At 38.3% G+C, this 23,543-nt stretch overlaps 1 protein-coding gene across 2 annotated transcripts in view; it reads right to left on the reverse strand.

Moving 5' to 3' along the window:
• Window positions 1–23,543, reverse strand: part of ulk4 (unc-51 like kinase 4) — a 129,240-nt gene that overhangs the window by 75,210 nt on the left and 30,487 nt on the right. For both annotated transcript variants that reach the window (XM_041792526.1, XM_041792525.1), the window contains exons 20-22: window positions 14,781–14,942; window positions 12,233–12,418; window positions 10,440–10,567 (exon numbers count right to left, since the gene is read on the reverse strand). In XM_041792526.1, coding sequence (XP_041648460.1) covers window positions 10,440–10,567; window positions 12,233–12,418; window positions 14,781–14,942 — 476 coding nt within the window. The remainder of the gene's footprint in view (window positions 1–10,439; window positions 10,568–12,232; window positions 12,419–14,780; window positions 14,943–23,543) is intronic.

A 23,543-nucleotide genomic window follows, 5' to 3' on the forward strand; every position in this document is an offset into this window, starting at 1 on the left:
TAACCAAATCATTACAAATTTTTTCTTATTCAGGTCTTTAAGTCAAATATCACACACTATGCAGCCCTCTGACAGCAGCTGTGACACATGGAGTAGGATGAAAAGAGAGAGAGAACAGGTATGCATAGCGCCTTGTTTCTTCTTAACGTTACATTGAACTTGTTACTATGTAACTTAAATCGTCATCAACTATTTCAACGTTGTTCAAAATTATAATTAGCCGACCTGAGCAGCCATATGAGTGTAACTTATAATGATAGAAAGCTCAAGCTGCTGTGATACTTCCACACTGCAGTCAACACTTGCAGCTGTAAATCTAAAAAAATGGCACATCTGTACCATCAACAGATGATATATTTAAGAGCTCCAAGACAGTGTGTTGCTGATAGCGCAAATACGCTTACCGTATTTTCCGGACTATAAGTCGCTCCAGAGTATAAGTCGCATCAGTCAAAAAATGCATCATGAAGAGGAAAAAACATATGTAAGTCGCACTGGACTATAAGTCACATTTATTTAGAAATTGACACACTGTTGTCCATGCTCTGATAAAGAGGCGGTTGCATTGCATGAAGCGGTAACACCAAGAGGGCCCACCTGCAAAGTCAGTTATATTCATCTCCTTGGTAACTGTACCGTTGACAAGCCTCTCCCGGCAGCACGTTGTTCAAGCACCCATCTGTGGACTTGATCCTCCAGTTCTGGACATCTTGCTTTCAGCCTGTGATTAGCTTTCTTTGTTTTCTTCATTGCAGTAAGAGTAACCTCTGCTTTTCACCAGTCCCTCACAAGTTTCTCACTCACTCCAAACTTTCTTTCTGCTGCTCGATTATCGTTTTTGTTAATTTTTTCAGTGGTACAGGAGCATATAGCATATAGCATATAGCACATAGTTGTCACAAGCCTAGAGCGCCCTCTTGCGGCTGTAGACGGTAATGTTTACTCCTTGTGCATGTCAGTTAGTATGAATTAACATTAAAAAACATGTTAAATTATATATATTTTGATATATAAGTGACTCTAAGTCACAGGACCAGCCAAACTATGAAAAAAAGTGCAACTTATAGTCCGGAAAATACGGTTCTTAAGATTGGCCTCATGTGATTGAGTGTCTGCCTTGAGTGTCATGCCAGTGTATCTGTGACAGCAGCAGTGTCACTTGTAGCCCTAACTTATGTACAGGAGACAAAATGCATGCACAGTGCTCAGCTTTCTGGCTGCTGCTGATGTCATCAGACAGACTTCACTGTAGATTAGTCACAAAAACAAGTAGTTTTGGTTTTCATCAAACAACATGAAAGTCACAGCATTATGTACAGTTATGGCCCATTTTTGAGTTTAGTGTAAAATCATGTCAATTTTGGCTTTTTTCTTCTGTTTTTTTGTGTTGTTCTAATGCACATAAAGGAAATAAACATGTGTATACCAAAAACATTTGTAATTGTTGCAATTTCTGGGAGAAATGGTGTACTTCCTGGAAAAATTCCAGGGGTATCAGTACTTTTGTCCATGACTGTACTTCAGCTCACATGACTTACATCACACATCCTGTGATGCAGAGGTCGCGGTAACTGAATATTCTCCGTCTTTGACAGATTTTTTAGAAGGATGATGGATAATTTTGAAGGCTGTCTGTCATTTTGATGGGCTGGAATGATGAGGATGAGCCTACATTTCAGCTCACACAGACAGATGCATAGACGGTATCCATTTTGCACACATGGACTATCAAGGAGGTTATTTAATCTATTAAAAAATCTTGTACCCAGTGGGCTCTCTCACTGACCTCGACATCGTAGAATAGTGAAAGCGCGTTGGTCTCTGTGCTGACAGCACACTGGGAGGCTACTGCAGGTGTCTCATACATCACAGAGGGATACAGGACAGCATGCAGAGTGTTAAGGCCTTTGCACAACGAGCCCGTATCATTTTGTTCTGATCATGTCTGTACACTGATGCCGAAATTGGTGTTTTTTTGTCATTCCGTTTTTTTGGAACAGGTTTGATTTTATGCGAAATTTCACATCAGTCCAAGTCATTTAAATGGGTGATTGATGATTCAAAACAGTTCCCACTACTTCCACTTCGCTTGCTCACCCCCGCCTGACGCCCCCCCAACCTCTCTCGCACCGAAACCTAAACACCAAAGTGTGCTCATTTATTATGTGAATATCAACCATTGATATATAACAGAGAGATGGGTGAATGATGATTCTTCATGTTGGTTTATTCTCTCTTTCCCACTCACCCCCGCCCAACCAATTCCCATGTCTCCCCCTCTCTTGCACCAAAACCTCATTTTAAACACCGTAGTTTGCCTGTGTATTGTGTGGATGTCAACCATGTAAATTTAACAGATAAAGGCATACATTTGTGGCCGACTCACAGGTCATAACAGAAACAGAATTAAAAAGTCGTTCTCCATCTGTCCAACTTGTCTCAGTGCTATGATGCATGAGCGTGTGCTGTATGAAGCGCTCTGTCAGGATGGATGGATCCAGCGGGGTTTTAAAGAAGTGACAGAGACACAGGCTCGCAGTACGAAATGATTTGCCACATTCTACAAATTTTTGCAGTCAGGCAAATACAAACGCACCTGACTCAGTGTGCATGATGTTTTTTTGGATTACAACTCGTGTGGAGCAGACAAAAATGCACACGGCTCCACAGTGCAGCCTTTAAACAACTTGTTAACAGCTATGGTCGTCAAACTACAACATCTTGTTACGAAAAATATCCTAAAAACTTCACGTGATATCTTAAATGGCGCAGTTAATAGTTGCTTGTTTGAAGACAGGGATTGTTCTTCCACCGTCACTGCGTAAAAATGAAAAGGAGTAAACGCTGTGCTGCTGTGTTCATCTTTCTCTCAATGCAGTTAAAAATGCATAACCTCAAAGATTGTTCTTTAAATATAAGTTTAGAAATGGTGCTTCATTAATTAAACACTACTAATAAAGTCACTGAATTATATTACATTACAGATATTAAAGAGAAAATTATTATGACAGATTGTAAAAAATGGTATGACAGAATATTTTACGACCCTTTCCGTCAAAATGACAGAAACAAACAAGTCCAGCACAACCTCTGCTGTGGTGTGACTATTGCATACGCGCACATCGCTATCACAGATGTAAAAAGATGTATCGTTCAGCCCTAGTGTATATCAAAATATAAACTATTAAACTACTTATTCAGATATAAGGGGAACCTCCAGCAGAAGCTAGTAGCAGATTTGTTGCTTCTATTGGTCTTTCGGTGATTTATTCAAGTTAACACTTTATTTTTTGGTAGATAAAACAGCAATACAAATGTACAAATTATCTTTCCATAAGCCATCGTGCCACTTAATTAAATCTTGCAGATCATATATTCAATAATTAACAATGATAGACAAGAAAAACTGCTCAAACTGAGAAAAGAAAGAGTGAGGGAGATACATTACAACTAACTAAAAAGAAAAAATAGCAAAAAGAGGGGGGTAGGGTGAGAGAAAAGACAGTTGGGGAAGAGACAGCTATTAGAATCCATATGTCAGTAATATAGGGCATCATTTTCAAACTAAAATACCAACTGGCCATAAATTACCAGGGGAACTGGCTGTGTACATATGTACATGTACACAATTTCATGCATATGCAACTGATCATGTGGGATCTGCACATTTACAGCTGCATTGCAAGGCTGTGTGGGGTGAAACACAGGACACCCAGCTAATGAAGCATTTGAAGTTCTAGTAAAGTTACAACGTACAGCAGCACAAACTGAACTAGGAGTCCAGGGTACATACGTTTATATTATCATTCCCTCAGCTGCTGTGCTACTTAATGCAAAGGTTACACAGAGTACAAGTGCCTTCAGTGCAGCATTTTTGTGCGGGAAGTCTCCCTTCTTCAAGAGTCAGCTTTAAATAACAGACAAATGAGTGGAAAGGCAATCTCTCAGTGCTATAACAGAATGCGAAATCTGTGCTTTAACATCAAACACAAAAGCAAGTTTGGCCAAATGTGTTGGTTAATATAAAAAATATATCCAACCAAGATAATTATATACCATTTGCTACCTTGGTTCAATGGAAAAATTAAGCTTTTTTTTCTCTAAGCCCACATAAAGGTGCTAATTTAAAAACAGAAAATAGAAAGTACTCTCCAGTGTTTATACAGAAATGCCAGTCTTGCACCTTTGATGGAACAGGAGAAAACAGAGCTTCTGGATGGTGTAAGCATGGTCAGATGTGATCAGCTGATGGGATGACATACACTTAAGAGGACAGGCATCTATGACCTGTAACTGTGAATCAACCAAACAAGACTAAGTTAAACCTAGTGTATGGCTGACCGTAATTATCTGGGACGCCTGTTGAAATGCCAGACTGAATTGTGTGTTCTGCAGAGTGGTTAGTTATGGGGTGTGTAATTGTGCTGTCCCTTATGTCTGTGGGTTGAGAGTTGAAGGAGCCTTAAAGTTTAAAACACAAAGCCCTGTTAGCAGGAAACAACTAACCTGACATGCCAGATCTACACAATATATTTTACTCATCTGAGAATGCTTCCATAGAAAGTGTTAGGGAAGGGCAGGACTTTTCAGACAATCTTCAGAAGGTGATTGGAGGAGCGTACTGTCCGTCACATTCATGACAGGCTACCAGAGCGACAAATGATGTAGTATGCATGTGCTAGTCTTGTGCAGGCCACCCTGCCTTAAATTGTGAATAGCACAGCTTCATGTAAAATTGATGCCAAGGCCACTTGGGAGATGTGCAAAAAAACTTCTGTGCCAAGACAAGCTTTCGGTGTGACTCTTTGCGCTTGCTTTAAAAAGAAGTGTAGGCCAGTTCCAATTAAACTGCAACTTTCCTACAGCTACAACTGAGCTAAGGGCTACCGCAGCTGCAACCCCTGGATACACCGGAAAACAGTAACCGCAGTGATCACATACCCATGCTGAAACAGAGTGGGAGAAGGGCGAAAACATCTTTTCCGTCATGTAAAACTTTCAGTGTTGCCCTCAGCATTTGTTTTAAAAGTAAATATTCGTTTGTTTTAAAATAAACATTCAGACCAAAGTGCCGCTGTGGCGAATTCTGGGCTAATCATTAGCAGCTATTGTATACAATCATTCACACAACAAGTAACCCTTTCCCCACAACACATACTCAGGCCAATGCAGATCAGCAGAAGAGTGAAAACATTTTTCCCAACATTGAAAGCTTTTAGGGTCTTTTTTAATTCTTTAATTCATACAGAAACGTGGTCCAGCTCTAGTAAAATGAACCCAATGCTAAAGCTACTGTATATCTGCGGTATTTAGCGCAGTGGAGGCAGCCATTACTGATGGCTTTCTGCACAACGAAAGCCAGCCCATAGTGCAACTCTGAATGTATGGCTCTGAAAGTAGCGTCACTCAATCAGAGACACATACAGAGCCACGTGTAGGGCTGACCTCAGCATCAACCAAAAATGTTAAGTAGACACATCACTTCCATATTCAAATATGTTTTACAGATTCAGCCAATATTGCGGGATGAAAAACTGGAGTCAATCAATCAATGACAATTAACTCTCAAACCAACAGCATTGCAAGCATTAACTTGACAATATAAAATATAAAATATAAACCCTTACATAGATACTACACTGTAAAAACAGATTTTGACTCTTAGTATTTATAACATATAATTATTAAGTTTGTTTCACTAATTTGAATGTGTAATTTAATCCTGCTTATATTTTTTGACTAATTTCAAAATGTGCTGTCTCCATTTCAAATGAATTTATTTTAATTGTGTAAAAGTAACATAATAAAACTTTGTTCAAATAAGTTGGTTTGAAATGTGTTAAAATAATGTAAAAAATGTGTTAAACTAAAGTGATTTTAATTATGTAAAAGTAATCTTAAAAATGTGTTCAGGCTAGTTGATTTAAATGTGTACCAGGAACATAAAAAAATTGTATTCAAATGAGGACCACATACTGCCCTGTCTGAGCATGTGCACGGAGAAACTGCCATTTTGTTCTTTCCTGGTTGGGATTTACACTTTTCCAAGGACATTTTCAGCCCTGCAGTTACCTACCCATTTGGGATTTACTGTTTTTGGTGGTGAAGCTTGTGTCAGGAAGTTAAATGAGTTTCTGTTCTAAGTATTTTTTGAACACATATAGCTGTTTTTATAAGGTTATAGCCATAGATATCAAGACGTAGCCAACACTAGGTTATTACTCAAATTATTTGAGTTATGACAAATCTGCAGTTTTCCCAGAATGCCTTTGGGCACTAAACCTGTATGCACGCAGTTTGCGTGTCTTGCGCTGTCTTGGTGAGGACACCCTTGAAAGAGAGATTTTTAATCTCAATGAGGTTTTCTTCTGGTTAAATAAGGGTTAGATAAAATAATTCAACAGAATGCACCATGAGTGAAGTTGCCCTCTCAATTAAAGAGGTCCCACCTATAGGGGGCAATCTTACTGTTGTAAATGTTAATGGCTATTGAATAGTAGATTGACCTTGGTGAAACTTAAGCCACTGGCTCAGTGGATCGCCAACAGTCACTGCTGTAAATGATTGCGTAAGTTAATCCACCTTGGGTGAAATGATAACATAAAAACAACCTTTATCATTGAGTACTATTTAACATTATAAGATAAGCAGTTACCTATGATGATAAATATACCTCTTATTTGTTGAGCTAAAACTATAAGTAAATTAATTTGGAATTACTTAAAAATAATAAGTTGAGTCAACTTATTGAGGCAAATTTCTTTTGTGCAACTGCTAAAATTGATAAAATTGAGTTAATTCAACTCCATTCATTTGAGTCTGGTTAACCTAGGTTTAGTTGGCTTTTCTTAAAAAAATTAGCACCTTCTACACAAAATTATTAAGTTAAACTTATCTGTATTATTCATCTGTGTTTACTTAAAAATGTTAAGTTCAGTCAACACAAAAAATATATCTAGATCTAGATAATCATATTGTGTGCAATCTGTTGCCTCAATTTTATTGATTATTTATGGTGTATCTTTTTTTACAGTGTATCTAAAGTACATGTTGTGGTAGCTTGAGTACAAACATAAAAATGCTAAAACTTCCAAACCTTGAGAACAATTTAGCCAGCCCTCTTAACACACATACATGCACATTCACATCTGCAAAGACACTCCGATGGGATTTGGTCTTACCTATATGAAGCTGGGTAAGAGAGCTGCATAAAAAAAAGGGAAATTCCCTGAAACAGAACTGGCAAATGCTATTTATTTGTTTTCTGACAGTTCAGTGTATACTGTATGTGAACATGAGAAAATACATTAAACCAACACACTAATTAGCCAGCAGTCTGACAAACCACATGGAGTCATGAGTAGGGATGGGGATCGTTAATTTTTATTGATATTGATACCCTTATCCATACTCCTTATTGATCCAAGTCCTTATCAATACCACTATCAATACTTTTCTACAGTTTGGTGGAAAAACAAAAAGGAGACAAATATTTACACTTGAAGTGGTCTTAGCTGAGTAGAGCGTGAGTTAAAAAACTATGATTCAGTCTGTCACATCTATTTTACATCCCTCAAATATAAACACATTCTTCATATTCACAACTGTATTTATTAAAGTTTCTCATCAAAAACTAAATTTTCTCATTCTTATGTGACATTTTAACACATCATATAGAATACAGTCATCTAATTTACTGAGGCTACCTGAACGCATCACATTTTCCGTCTTCCAGCTTGTTAAGTGCGCTGATGAACTTCAATTCTGCCGATTCCACCACGGATGTCTAAGTTGGATTACTACTTTTAACAAACAGGAATTGCTACAAAGTTTTGGAGCACGTTTCAGCATTTATCTAAGCAGCTGAAGAGGAAAACTGTTCTGAAGCAGCTAAAGAGAGGGGTATGAGAGCATGTTACTACCAGAGCAGGCGGATATGATTGCATGCGTCTCGCAGGCAGTGTCTTTTTTCCTCAAGCCGACAGTAGAAGGTACATTCCGGTGATGCACAATATTGATGTGCTTTTAGTTTATGTTTCCTTTGAAAGAACTGATGTATGTTTTTACAACAGTTATATCTTAAAATGATGTTACGTCACAGAGCCTGTGAGACTTGATAACAGTATCAATAAGCTGAAACATTATTGATTTTCGGGTATTTCAAAGACACAGAACCGAGTCCTTATGGACCCGGGTTTCGATCCCCATCCCTAGTCATGAATGAGCTTCACTGGGCCTTTACTCAGCACAGTAGGCATGAGGATGCAGAGGGGTATACAACATTTGAAGAAACTTACACATTCTTCTGAAGCTGGATCCATCTGTTCCTGTGCAGTGCAGTTTAACAAAATGTTTCTTTAATTGACAAAATGCAATCATAGTTGAGGCTTCAAACCTTCTTAAAAAACAGGATATAGATCTGTGGATATATTCATTACACACTGATATACTAATCTATTTCAAGTGTTTATTTTTTTAAATTCTGATTCTAATGGCTTACAGTAAAAAAGTTCAATATTGGAGAGTCATGGTGTCACACTCTAATCAGCTAATTAACTAAAAACACCCTGCAAAGGTTTCCTGAGCCCTGAAATGGTCTCTCAGTCTGGATCAGTAGCCTGCACAATCATGGGAAGACTGCTGACATGACAGATGTCAAGAAGACAATCATTGCACAAGGAGGGTAAGACACAAACGGTCATTGCTAAAGAAGCTGGCTGTTCACAGAGTGCTGTATCCAAGCAAATTAATGGAAAGTTGAATGGAAGGAAAAAATGTGGTTAAAAAAAAAAAAAAAAAAGGTACACAAGCAACAGGGATAACCACAGCTCTGAAAGGATTGTGAAACAAAGCCTGCTCAAGAATTTGGGGGAGCTTCACAAGGAGTGGACTTCAAGAGCACTGACAAGATGGTACGGGGATGCATTAGTGCCTGTGGCATAGACAACTTACACATCTGGAAAGGCACTATAAATGCTGAGAAGAATATAGAGATTTTAGAGCAACATATCCTCCCAGCTAGACAACATTTCTTTACGAGAAGGCCTTGCATATTTCAGCAGGACAATGCTAAAACTGCATCCATCACAACAGCACTTATAACCAACACATAGACTGTTGTTGAAAGAAGAGGGGACTATCTACAATGGTAAACATGGCCCTGTTCCTATTTTTTTGAGATGTGCGGCTGCCATCAAAATTGAAATACTGTGTCAGTATTTTTCATGAAAAGTAAAATGTCTCAGTTTCAACATATGATGTGTTACCCATCAAAAGATAAGTTTAAGAGATTTGCAAATAATTGCATTATATTTTTATTTACATTTTACACAGTGCCCCAACTTTTTTTGTAATTGGGGCTATAAGTAAAAAACATTAAAAAACGCAAAAGTTTACTTGAGTATCTTGAAACAAGAAGTACAAATAAAGTAAAGTATTTTTGATCTGAAATAAGACAAATTCACTGTCTAAGGCAGGCCTATTCAATTAGCGGCTCGAGGGCCACATGAACCAGAACCAACCCCCAAGTGGCCCAGCCTGTGGTCATGCCAGAGATATTAGTTTTCATAAATTCCCACAGTATTTCAGACCGTAAATACAACTCTCCGCGTAGCCTAGCAGCAGTCTACATACAATGAACTGCGTTGTTTTGAAGTATGGCTAGAGATGCTGACAGAAGTAGCCCCAAAATACCAAGTATAAAACATATCCTTTTCAACTGTAGCTGCAAGTGTGCAAATTTAGTTTTTATGCACTTTAAGATATGCCTGGGTAAGATGCTACCAAAATTTTATTTACAGTATTTAATTTCATTTTTTCATTCTATTTATTTTATTTTTATTCAAGTGAAAAAAAAAACATTTTTTACTGCTTCAGGTTATGTTCAAATACAGCTCTGTTGTTGTGTTTTTATGCACCTTTTGAAGTGCTTTTATCATGTTGCCAAATTTAAAAGGGAGACTATGAATGAAAAGTGCATTTTTTTTTTTTTCATCAAATTTATCTGTATTGGTGCCAAACTTGACATTACTAGCTGCTTACTGGGTGCCAAACATGCCCAACTCTGCTACATTTCTTGATTTTAAAATTTGGCCCAGTTGAATTTGTAAATAAATAGCCCTGGTCTAAGGTCTGTGTAAAGTGTCCAACATTTTTAACTTATTCCATTCTTACACCACTCATACAGCAGCTGGAACATTTTGGTGTTCAATGTCTTGCCCAAGGAGACATCCAACTCTACCGCTGAGTCACAGCCACCAAATTCAGTCAAGTAAGTGACACCATGTGAGCTATTTTCTAGATTTTGGGGCTTGAAACATTTCACAACAGTCTAGCAGTATGTTTAATCTTGTTTTAATGAGGAAGATGCCTTGTCTCTATGTGTGAGTGCATGTACTGTATATCCCTTTTCACACATATGTCTCAGTGTGTGTACTTACCTGTGTTGACAGCAGTACAGCAGCGTGTATGTGTTGTCCTGTATTAGCACAAGAAGCAGTAGAAATGTTTTGGCTCTTGTTACTGTGGATGGACTCTCTAGAAAACGCAGCACCTTCAACAACAAATCCTACAAGACATAAACATACACATGAATAAGGCAAAAGTTCTTGACAGGTTGTGGATGTTTCTGCTGTTTTACAGTCTAAAACACGTTTTGTTGATGTAAATACAAGTCAGCTGTTTGGAGCAGATTTTACCACTGGAAAGTATCATATAAATGTTAATGCAGCACTGTACCACACATACAGTGGTGGCTTGATAAGAAGTATGAAGGAAGAAAGTGTATGCCGACTGTATACTGCGCTATGTTCAAAGTTTATCTCATCAAAAGATACAACAGCAGTATATCCATGTAATATATTCAAATGAATACGAAATTATTCAATTTAACATTTGGCCTAAGGTGTCCAGAAAAAAACAGATTTTCTGTCACTGCGACAACAAACAGGCTTAAACTTAATCAGCTCAGACTCCATATTATCACATGACATGCACACAAAATACACACAAACACGCACTGTACACACACACTGGACACACTTCTCAAGTTCATACACACAGAGAGAAACTTGTATGCCTACAGCTACTTTAGACATCCATTCACTCAGTATAAACTCAGCTGCGAAAACGGTTTGGAAAAATGTATGAGTGGCCAACATTCATTACCATTATCATTATCACCAACACCATACACACTGACTGTGTTTGTGACTTAATGTGAAATAATGTGCATGCCTGAGTGTGTATGGGGAGACACAGAAAGTTAATTAATTTCAAAGCCCAGTAGTGTGTGCCTGGCTGATAAGTCCCTCCCCACTACCCATAATGCTTTGCTGAAGTAGAAGGCTGCAGCACATTCATTCAGCCAATTAGCCCAGATACTGACACACTCTACAAATTAGCGCATTTCCATGCACCCATACACACAAAAACACACACGCGCAAACAATCACTCTCTCACATGTATACGAGCACAAACACTCACACACACATAAACAGACAGAGTTCTGTGTAAACAAACTCTTGGACTGTCTGTCTTTGTGCCAGGGGAGAGAGAGGGGGGAGGGAGAGAGGGTGAATGCATATCAGTGTATAATTAGAGCAGAGTTGAAGTACTAAGTTTGTATTCTGGTGTTAAATTGGAAATGCTCAATGCAAATAAATTCAGTTCAGAGTCAATTACCAATGCCAGACTCCAACTTAAAAACCTTCAAATCAATTTTAGCCCCTTCTGCATTACCAAGATTAGCACTTTGCACACACACTAGATGGGCTGTCTTATGAAAAATTAAGTAAGTAATTCCTGACAAATTAGTTCATGCACAGTTCAGCATTAGTTCATGAACTGTGTGGAAGAAAGAAAGATAGACAGAGAGAAAGAGGGAGACGGTGACAAGAGAAAAAGAGAGGAATCACGAAATAAAGATTTAAAGAATGTGGAGATAGTTTCATTTATTCCTTATGTTGTTGTGTTTTCATTTCTTGCTCCTTGAGTTAAAACCTCAGTAGAAATGTCACTTCCTCATCAACCTCTCCAAAATTCCGTCCTTCTCAGTATTGATACACAGAAACAAACCCTCAGTGTATTTCTCTTCAGTAACTTAAATAAAATACGATATTGAAACAACAAAGTTGTTTGTTTTATGGTGTATCTGTGCAACAGGGAAAATCTGTACATGTTTGTGTTTACATTTTGCAAGATATTCTAAAATCAATTTGCAAATAGACGTACCTTGTTCTGTGTGAACCGGTTTGTTTGGCTGCGTGAGGTGAGAAGGGCACTAGCCATTGCAGTGAGCAGGTGCTGCTGCACCTTGGCCCCTGCTCCAGCAACACCCTCCAAAATAGCTGCAGGGCCACATGTGTCAATCACTGCCAAGAAGACTGCTGGGACCACCCGGGCTAGTCTAGAAAGAGACTGGAGACATCGCCACAGATAAATATGTTGCATTTGCCCTTGATTGAGAGTAAGTGGCTTTAAAATAAGGGAAAAAAAAACATAAAAAACACACACACATATATATATATATTACTGCCCCTAACATATAACAGCAACAAATCATCTATTCATTCATTTGTAAATCCAGCCACATCACATAAAGGGATCCAAAAGAATTCATGTAGGTTAATTCAATGTACATTTACACATACCTATATATGTTTCTTATCAGTTTATTTACAAATTTTAACAAGTTCTACTTGAGTTAACTGACACAGCATTGGCAGTTCATGTGTGTTTGCTGCTTGTCTGTTTGTAGACCAGATTGAGATTTTTGGGTAATCATATGTGGGTTTATTAGTTTTTCTAGGCCAATATCAATATAGATTATTAATCATTCATGATACCGATAACTGGTATTTAGAACTTACGTTCATTTATTATGACAAACAACATATACTTAATGTGACAAAAGTAAAATTACATTAACAAAACATATATAGGGCCCTATGATATCAGTTAAATGAATAAAATGTTAACCAATTAAATAACCTTAAACGTATTCAAAAAGGGCCACCGTTGGCCCAGGAGCCGTTGTTTGGATAACCCTGATATAAAATAATTATAACCAGTGTAACAGTCAGATATTTCCAACATTTTAAGACATATCCACAGTGTTTCGTGCAGCTGCTTTGACATGCTGTTATTGTTACCTCCACCAAGGAGGTTACGTGATCGGGTGGGTTTGTTTGTTTGTTTGTTCGTTTGTTAGCAACATAACTCAAAAAGTCATGGACAGATTTTCATTAAATTTTCAGGAAATGTCAGAAATGGCATAAGGATGAACTGATTAGATTTTGGGACTGATCCGGATCATCGTCTGGATCCAGGAATTTTTTAAAGGATTCTTTACTAGTGGGAGGTAGGGCTAATGGCGGAGGTCTGCGCTGTTACCACTTTACACCAGGAGCTGGCGGACATGAGTAACTTCAATCCCAGCAGCAGTTTTTGGATGTTTCTATTCAAAGTCTTGGAGTTCATAGAGTTTGAAAGACGAATGCCCAGTCAAGGAGACGAGTCAGAGTGTAACAGAGAGAAAGACAGCAAATTGTAGTGAGAATACTCACAATGCTGGGAGGAAGAGAGGAATATTCACCCTCTGCCATGACTTCCAGTCATCCAGTGAGACCATGGGTGAGACTGTCAGTGCACCTGTTAGCACTGGCAGTCAATGCTTCCACCATAACAGTCCACCCATAGTAAAGCCAATGCTTTGCCTCACCGCGTGTCAACCCCACCGGGGAGGGAGTAATCTGCGAATGCTGTGGTGGGGGGGCACATGGGGATGGATCCAGGAATTTTTTTTAAAGGATTCTTCACCACAGGGAGGTAGGGCTAATGGCGGAGGTCTGCGCTCTCCGAGTGCTTTTCTAGTTTAGGAAGGGGTGGGGTGAGAGTTTGTGAAGTGAGGCACAAGTTGTGCCACACCTCAGTAATGCCCCAGAACATATTGCCCATACGTATACATTCCTCTAAAAAAAAAACAAAAAAAACACAGTATTTCCGTCAAATTCATTCAAATTCATTCAATTTCCACGCTAAACAGTAGATTCCGTTTTTATTGGCCAATTCCGCGATTCCGTCCGTGATTACGTTAATGCAGCAATCATAGGGCCCTACATGTAATTGATCTCTATGTACAGCACTCTATGACTGAAAGCGCTTTATAAATAAATTTATTATTATTATTATTATTATTATTATTATTATTATTCAAAATGAAGAATTTAGCATTAGCTCTGTTGACACAAGAAACAGCACAGTGCAACACAGTAGCAGCTAAAAAACAGATGGCTGATGGTGTCAGTGGCACCAGGCACCAGTGTTGATTGGGTAGTACCTGTGTAACGTCTGCCCAATCAGATAATATTGTGGGCAACACATTGGATGAGACTGTGGCGAGTGAAAAAAAACAATGCCACAGTTGAGCCCTCTTTGATAAATTAATTTTATAAATTAAAAAAGCGCTCGGATAGCGCAGACCTCCACCATTAGCCTTATCTCCCAACAGTAAAGAATCCTTTAAAAAAATTCCTGGATCAGACGGTGATCCAGACCAAACAACCTAACAAACCCTGCTGATCACATAACCTCCTTGGCAGAGGTAATAATTGGTTAAATAAAAAATTGTTACAGATAATCCACCAAATTCCAAATATCAGCCTTAATAATTGAGCGAACCCTAATTCATATAGCTTTACACACATGACAGTGTGTGTGGGGAGGGGTGTGTGTGTGGGGGTGTGTGTGTGTCTGTGTGTTTGCATGCATGTGAACTCACAGAGATGGCAGTGACTCTGACAGCCTCCACAGCGGAGTGAGTGAACAGGTACCACAGGGCGGAGCCTATCTCTGGAGTTACCATGGGGTGGAAGCAGTCAGAGATAGCGGTAGAAATGTTCTCGATGGCTTTTGCAGCCATGTGATGAACTATGGAGTCATCCTGTTGAACAGGCACACACAAAAAAAACACCTGAGCACACATACATTTAAAAATATATCCAGCCAAGTGATTTACAAAGTACTGAAAACTTGTTTTTGCAAACTTTCCAAAAGCCAAAATCTCTCTCCACTGAAGACCAAAATTAAATAAATAAAAAAATAAAATAAAGATTAAAAATAACAACGAGAATACTGGCCAGGAATCTTTGCCTGAGAAATATTCAAATTATGGGAACTTGTTATTTAGGATTTTTAGGTAACCTGAGGCAAAGACTAAAAACTATCCTTTAGGAAGATCTGGGGGTATGAAATTATAAAAAACCTTTCAGCTGTAATTCTTCAACAGTACATTGTGGTTTTTATGTCAGTGACTCTCTCTGGTATATTAACAATTTTAAAAATCAACAACAAAGACCACAAGACCTTAATTTTGTTCTACAATATGTTGCTGCAAAGCCTTTGATGCTCATTAACAAGGGCAGAGTCAAATATGTATCATCCAGATAACCATGTATTAGATGTCGCTCATTTTTAAATAGTAGATGTTGTACTGGTATATCCCTGCATCCAACAAGCAAATCATATCAAAGTGCTCTGATTTGAAAATATTTCTTTCACAAAATATAACACAATTTTGAGCAACACATTTTCTGGTTCATTGGCAAGTTACACACTTGAAAGTCAATCACTGAAAAATGTCACAAACCAAAAGGCAAAAATGAACAAAGAGCTAACACAATCACAACCTGACAATTAGATTAGCTCTCAACATCACCTCAATACAAAAAGAGAGAGGCTGTGCATTTGTGTGTGTGATTATGTGAGTGTGTTTGAGCTAGCGTGCAAGTGTTTGTGTGTGTTTGCTAATGTGTATACTGTATGTGCCCACACCTTTGCCTGAGAACAGTTGTTTGCGTTCAGACAATAGAGCCAGGCTAATGAAATCTCTGTGGCTGAGGAAATGAGTTTTTTCCAGGAAAGTCATTGTGGAGAAGGACAGGAAGTAGGAGAGAAGTGATTGCCTCTGTCAGGTTATTATTGTGTTTCACTGTGTTACATCACGCAGACCCTACTCTCCCCAGATATGAGATACAATGGAGCCTTTCATAAATGAAGTTAACGGTATTTTCTGGTGACGGTTCATATTAACAGCTGAAACATTAATTTCACTGACAGGTTTTACTGTTTATTGTGAAGAGTGGTACAGGTGGTGTGAAGTCAACATACTACAATACTTAAGTGTTTTATGCCACTTATATATATCTGCATTCACTGTGCAAGAATTAACATACTGTATATCCACTGTATAATATTTACCAAATGACACACTTAAGGCAAAATCCAGAAAATACACCAAAACTTCACTGAAAATGTGTCTTTTCAATATGAAGCTTATCCCTACAGGCTTAAAAACCACTTTATAAAGTTTTCAGTTTGTTTCCTTACATACATCTTTGTTTTGTCATTGATAATGACCCCAGATGTTTCACATGTTTTAAAGAGCAAACTTATTTTCTGTCCATCTGTGTGCGCAGTGAGCAGGCACAGTTTTCAGCTGAATATGGTGGAATAAACTACTTAAATGTCACATCTTTGTGCTCCTAAAAGGCTTTAATATCATAGCATAATTCTCATAATAAAGACTGTCAGCAGATGTAGATTATGCTATACAAAGGGTATAAATGTATGTCGAATTGGATATACAGCTGGTATGAAAAGTTGAAAGAGAAAATAAATCATATTTAACATTTATTCAATCTTTCTACAACTCATTTGTCAGAGATCACAGATGTTATCTCTGCGTTAAGCCATGCTTTTTAATGTACCCTCAGTTCAGCTGTTTTAAAATATGATTTAACAAATGTCATTTCTTTAAATGACCACAACAACAAATAATGTCCCTATGTTTACAAAAACTGTCAAGTGAACCTTCAAAATTGTGACTTGTGAGTCTCTCCTTGATATTTAAGATCGCCAGGCTTTGCATGATCCCTGGCTATTTAACATTCTATCTAAAAATCAAGGATACTTTCTATTTATTGTCACATGGGGACTCAAATCATAACTGCTTAAATATCCTACCTATTAATCCAATATGAGACATCATATTGTGCATTCAACACCAAGGGACAACGTAGCAAGACAACATAATGAATCCTCCGGCACCCCTTCGGGAATCAGAAGAATGGTCTGTTCCAGCATTCCCCATGCTGCACGGGCCAGCTCACTAATGAGCCCACGGGGGAGCCCCCACTGTCTGTGTGTTTAATAGACTGTAGCCCTGCCAGGAACTACACAGAGAAAGCAAAAGAGAGGGAGACTAAAGGAGAGAGAGAGATGGGTGAGTGAGATTTCCTTACATGTGGTGAGAAACAAGTGGCTCATGCAATATACTCCATCATTATGATGAAGACAGAGATATGAAGGAGATAGAGGAAGGAGAGAATGTGCTATTCTTATCATAATGTCTTCCTGAAAAAGTTTGTCCAAGAAAGACACTTATTATATTGCACTCAGTGTCAACTGAAACCCCTTCCTTTAAACCTGTAGAAATTAAAGGCATCATGTCAGGGTAAATTTCCATAAGGTCATCCAAGATGGTTTTATCTACACTAAAACTCTGATAAATTTAAAATGAAATATCAAAGACCTGTAAACGTCAAATCACTGAATTAAAAATACAAGCAAAGCACTATTTGTCTCACAATACAGTATTTTTGAGGGCTGACAGCTGGTCAGTATTAAATCAATAAGACCAAATTAAAACATATAATATTTTCCAAAATATTTTCTGGAGAACAATAGCAGTTTCAATTTTCTGGATTTTAAAGTAGCTTTTATCCCTTTATTGCGTCTTCCTGTTTTTACAAGACTCCTTCAAGATTCACCAGGATGAACTGGGAAATTTAGGTCTTTCTTAATCTTTACAAGGGAGCTGACAGATGAGATTTATGCACTTTGAACTGCTGGCTAAAAGACTTGGAAAAACCTCCATTTTCAGATGTAAAGAGTTAAAAGGCTGTGAAGATATGGAACAATGAAATTCTGTCTTCAACTGTCGATGAGTAGATTAGTTTTCTATCCAAACATGTTTGCACCTGGCCTCTAAGTCCTGAACAGAAAGACATGCACATCACAAAAAGTACATCACATGATGCAGGATTTGTGTGAACACCCGTGTGTGCACAAGTGCGTGTGTTCAAATGTCTGATGTGGTTTCCCTCTGTAATTAAAGTCCTTTAGAAGCCAGTGCACCTGGTTCTGAATGAGCCCCTATGGCAGAGACACAGACACCATCTATCAGCCTCACAGAGCACATCTAACACCACAAATAGCCACAGAGAGACAGACTGTCTGATTAACAGGCTAACACACAGACAGTGACGTGTGAGGGAGAGAAACGTGGACAAAGCAGCACGAAAGAGCAACAAGTGGAGGTGTAGGTACAGGTAGGTAATCAGTGCATCAGGACATCAGAGGAAATGTGGCTTGCACAGTCGGCATGTGTGATATTGTGAGTTTGTGCATGCACATGGAGTGGTCACTGTATGTTTGAGACACAAGGGCAAGACCCATGACTGTCTTAGCGAGTCCCCCTCTGTTCTCCTCTCCTTTGTGGTAGATAGTAATAAATGATTAATAAGCTCACCACTGCTGTGTGCCTGAATGTGTGCGTATGCGTGTGTGTGTAAGGGGGATTTCTGCCTTCTGCCCCCTGGCTTCCATCACTGTAATACTGTTCACACACTCTCTCTCTCACACACAGATTTTTCATCATAGGCAGCAGAAGCATCATCTTGTTCAGGCTCATAAATAATTTCCTAAAGCTCAAGTCTGGCCTGGAAACCTACCTTTCACTCCATGCCATCCAATCCCCCTCTCCAAGTACAACTCTCTCTCCTCACTGACTCCTTGCCATCTCCTATCTCCCTCCCACCACACTGATCATTTACTCTCTTCCTCTCTGTCACTCCCTGCCATCCCCCACAACTATCCCCCTCTTTGCTAGTAAAACCGCAACAATCGCTTTGGCGATGTGCACCCCCAGTCGACCCTTATGTCTTGAACCACGATCTCCATCCCTCTCTCCAGTGCTTTACTTGTAAATCGGGAATACTCTGAACAGCAGCAGAGGGGGCTGGGGTGATCCAGGGGGTCAAGAAATGCATCAAAACCACACTGCCTGAAGCACATTAGAAAGGGTCTTGGCACTGTATCTCAGTGCTGTCATGCAATAAACAGTGTGTGGCACTGGATTTACATTTAGCACATTGGAAGACAATCTCCCTCTCCAGACAACTCTACACAACAAAGGCATGACTAAATACTGCAGACAGCACTGAAATGATAATAAGGAAGGATTCAACCGGCTAATTGTCAAATCGAACACTATAGGTTTTAGAAAGTTCTTTGGTGATCAGCATATAGTAGTCCAAAGCCAGTATGCTCATGTGCCATTTAAGAGTGTCTATTTGTCATTGTAAAATATTGCTACCACAAACACAAATCATAGTTTTAAGATGTCAATGATACAGTAATTGCTGTTCACTCTGAAGTAGTCAGTCCTGCAAAGCTCTGTCAGAACAATAAAACATATTTTGTATAACTTTTCCCTCTTGTTAGATAAAAACAAGGATCAATGCTTTTCCTATTCAGCTCAAGGCAGGGTCCAAAACTAACACTTGCCACTCACCAATTATGGGTGGATTTTGTCTCTGGCTGGAAAATTTTTAAGACTACTTGCCACTCCGGCAAGTTATTTTTTTTACCAGTGAAAAATTCATTTTTTTGCTACTGGAGAACAACGCTGGTATCGGCTGGTTTCCTGGCAGAGTAATGTGTATTTCGGGCCGAGACGATCTTTGGTCGCGTAAGTGCATCAGTCATGACGTCATTCACAGCGCGCCGAGGTGGATAGCTTGTTGTTACCATGGTTGTTATTGTACCCGTACCTCCCTGCAGCATTGCCAACTTAGTGACTTCATCGCTATATTTAGTGAGTTTTCAGACCCCTCTAGCGACTCTTTCAAAAAAGCGACTAGAAACAAATCTAGCGACTTTTTCTGGTGTTACTGGAGACTTTTGAAGACTCTGACATGAAAGCACGTATCGTTGTAGCGCCTCTCAGTGAGTAGCGGATGCTTCCATGGGCCCGCCTCCATGTCCAGACTACAGATTAACCGTGCTGCGAGCGCACCTTGACAGTTTTTTCTATGGTATCTTTTTGGTCCATTTAGATTGCTAATGAAGACTGTATACAAAAAAATAAATTGATTTGTGTAGGCTCTTAAGTGGACCATAAAGTTTAAAACTAAACCAAACTTAAGAAAACTGAACTTCTAAGAAAAATAGAATAATAAATAAATTATGATAAACCAAAAATAAAATTTAAAGTAACCTGCCAGAGTATCTCTTGAGTCATTTTGCCTAGTCCAGATAAAGGAGGGTTGGAATTGTGACGTTTTAAAAACAAGAATTGACAGAAGCAAGTTCATTTGTTGTTCTACACATAATAAGGGTCTTTTTTACTCAGTGAAAAAATTAGTTTTGGACCCTGTCTCAAGGTCATTTATCAAAGAAATACAGACTATCAAGTAAACAAAAATAAATGGTTTATGTCTGCTAAACTGAAATTGAATTTTGGTTGCAGATAGCACTATTAATTAAGAATCATTTGTTGTTGCAGTTTTTTTTCCAACCCAGACCCTGCACATGCAAAACATGGTTCCCTCATCTTCAATGTAGCTTTCTCTGCAGCGAGCGAGCAGGAGCAGGTCATCCAGATAAAAGATACTCAATAGATACTCTACATTCATTTGTAAATGTTCTCCTGCATTAAGCTCTTGGCAGACCTGGACATGTTCAACGCCTGATAATAATTTAATTACAGACCATTTTTATGGTCACAAAAAGTCGGGATTGTTGACTTTATTGCTGGTGAGTTTTGGTTTTGAGACACAGTCCTACAAGTGCTTCAGTTAGCAGCTCTCCAAATGTGGAAGCTATTGACGCCAGTGTTGGTGGATGTTTGAATTTTGATGCAAGCTACATTGGTTTTCTGTGGGATTTTCTCTCCATGTCTTGTTTGTAGTAAAGAGCTTGTACTGCTTTCCGTTAATCCATGCATGTAAGTAAATATAAGGGATAATATGTATAGAAACTGCTTCTTTTGACCAGATTTCCATTTTGGCTATCTTTCATTTTGTAGTGTGAACAAGCAGCTTAAATGACCTGACATTGTTTTGCTACCGTTTAACAAAAAAAAAACAAAGCCTTAATTGAAAGTTGTAATCGAGAATGAGACTGGCAGTACACTCAGCCTTGGGGTATTTGTCAACTAATTCAACATGATTCTTTTCAGAGTTATAATAAAAATGCTAATAAAGTCCTTCTGTTAATCGGTCTGCCATACCCCTCTACTGTTGTCTGGTAAAAGCGGCTCTATATTTCTTTCGGACCTTATGTTCAACTCCGTGTAAATCCATGGCTGAATTATCCAGACAGAGCAGTCCTTCCTGTCTTTTTTTCTTTTTATCTAAACTAACACCTCCTGGTCTGTTTGGTCAATAGATATGGAATAAAATGAATTCTAAGCAAAGTGCTTAAAAAATTGCTTCAAATAGTTAGTCCAACAAATAATTTTCAATTTGTGATTCAAAATAAAGAATACTGTGCATATTAATCATTTGTTGGTACATTTTTTTGAGTTATGTTGCCAACAAACAAACTAACTAACAAACAAACTCTGCCGATCACAAAACCTCCTTGGCAGTGGTAATAAACATTTTTATAGCCTGGTTCAAATGAACCATTTTGGTTGGAATAGATCACACCTTTAAGAGAGAACAATGAGTGGGCTAGTTTTCCTTTTTTTTAATAACTTGTTTGGTTAAAAGAAGGGTACAAGTTGTGCATTACTGATCATTTATCAAGCCCATCCCTCACCAGGAACTGACAATTTGTCAAGACCCCCGCCCCGTTACTGCAGCCAAGTTAAGTTAAAAACAACTCTGGCAGCTGGACTCTCTCCCATTTGAAACAACCAAAAAAAAAAAAACACCCTGCAATTTGACTAGCTTTTGGTCATGCTTAATTGATTTGATTCTTGAATAAATTTGACCTCACTGCAGTCATAAAGACAAAGATAATGTGCTAATCTTAGTTCCACTTACTTCTGCTGAAATCTTTTTCTTCATTTGTGATCATTTTTTACACTTTAAAGAATGTTTTAAGGACTGTTTTTTTTTATTTGTCCATCTTAAACTTTAATTTGTGTGTTTTAAGGACTTAAGTTTTAGGTCTGAACTAATATTAAATATTGGTAGCGTTATTGGTATTGGCTAAAATTATTTTGTAAATATCAGCATATCCAATATCATCAAAAATCCAACATTTTGAAACTCTAATTTTTTTCCCCTGATTTCCCCGATATAGGAATCTTGAGTAACTCTGGAAGACACAAGCCCACCTTTTAACCATGAAGAAGTAACCAAATTGAAATCACAATTTCACTGTGAAGCACTGAAAAGACTTGTCCTGGGTGGAAGTTGATCAACCCCAGCGCAGCTACAGCAGAAGGCTATTAACATGAGTCTGGTCTGGTCACCATTCCTGCCAGTTAGAGGGATGGTCTTTGTCGCTACTGTAATGGGGCTAAATACCGCCAGTGCTGTGCTTGTGGTGAGTGACACTGGTCTTTATGATAATAAGGTATAAGTCTTTGTTATAATATTAATGGCACAGGTTTATCATAATAGGTCATGACAGAGAGAACGGTCTAGACCTGCCCTCTTTGTAAGGTGTCTTATGATAACTTTGATTATGAATTGGAGCTATACAAAGACAGATTGCCTGACTGCCTGACTGCCTGACTGACTGACTGACTGACTGACTGATTGATTGATTGATTGATTGATTGATTGAGCAAACCAGTAAAAGCCCAGCCAATGGCTGCTGTAAAAAAAAGGGCTCTTTGATTGGTAGATCAGCAGGCCAATCAGAGCGCCAACAAAGGGTCAGTTAAGGAAAAGGCTGAGCAATTAATCAAAATTTTAAATTTAAATTACATCTCTCTATGTACTACTGCAATTTTCAAGTTGCAAAGGCTGCAACATTTCTTTAACCTGAGATGTTATATACTGTTTTTTTGGTGGATCAGAGATATTACTAATACACAACATGCAAATATTTGAGTGTCAAGTTTTTTGAGAAAAAAAAAATCCTACTTTCCTTGTTTTGTAGGTTTTTCATAATCAAAAGAGGAATGACATAAATATGATAATTACCTTCAATACATTATTTTATAGAAAATCTGCAGTATGAATCAAAGTAATCACAATAAGATATCTTTAGAGAATCATTTAGCCCTATCTTAATCTTAAAGGTTTAGGAGTGTGTTTATGGGTATTTTTGACCATTCTTCCAGAAGCGCATTTGTGAGGTCACACACTGATGTTGGACGAGAGGGCCTGGCTCTCAGTCTCCAGTCTAATTCATCCCAAAGGTGTTCTACTGGGTTGAGGTCAGGACTCTCTGCAGGCCAGTCAAGTTCATCCACACCAAACTCTTTCATCCATGTCTTTATGGACCTTGCTTTGTGCAC

Source organism: Cheilinus undulatus, linkage group 8 (assembly GCF_018320785.1).
Source record: "Cheilinus undulatus linkage group 8, ASM1832078v1, whole genome shotgun sequence".
Lineage (NCBI taxonomy): Eukaryota > Metazoa > Chordata > Actinopteri > Labriformes > Labridae > Cheilinus > Cheilinus undulatus.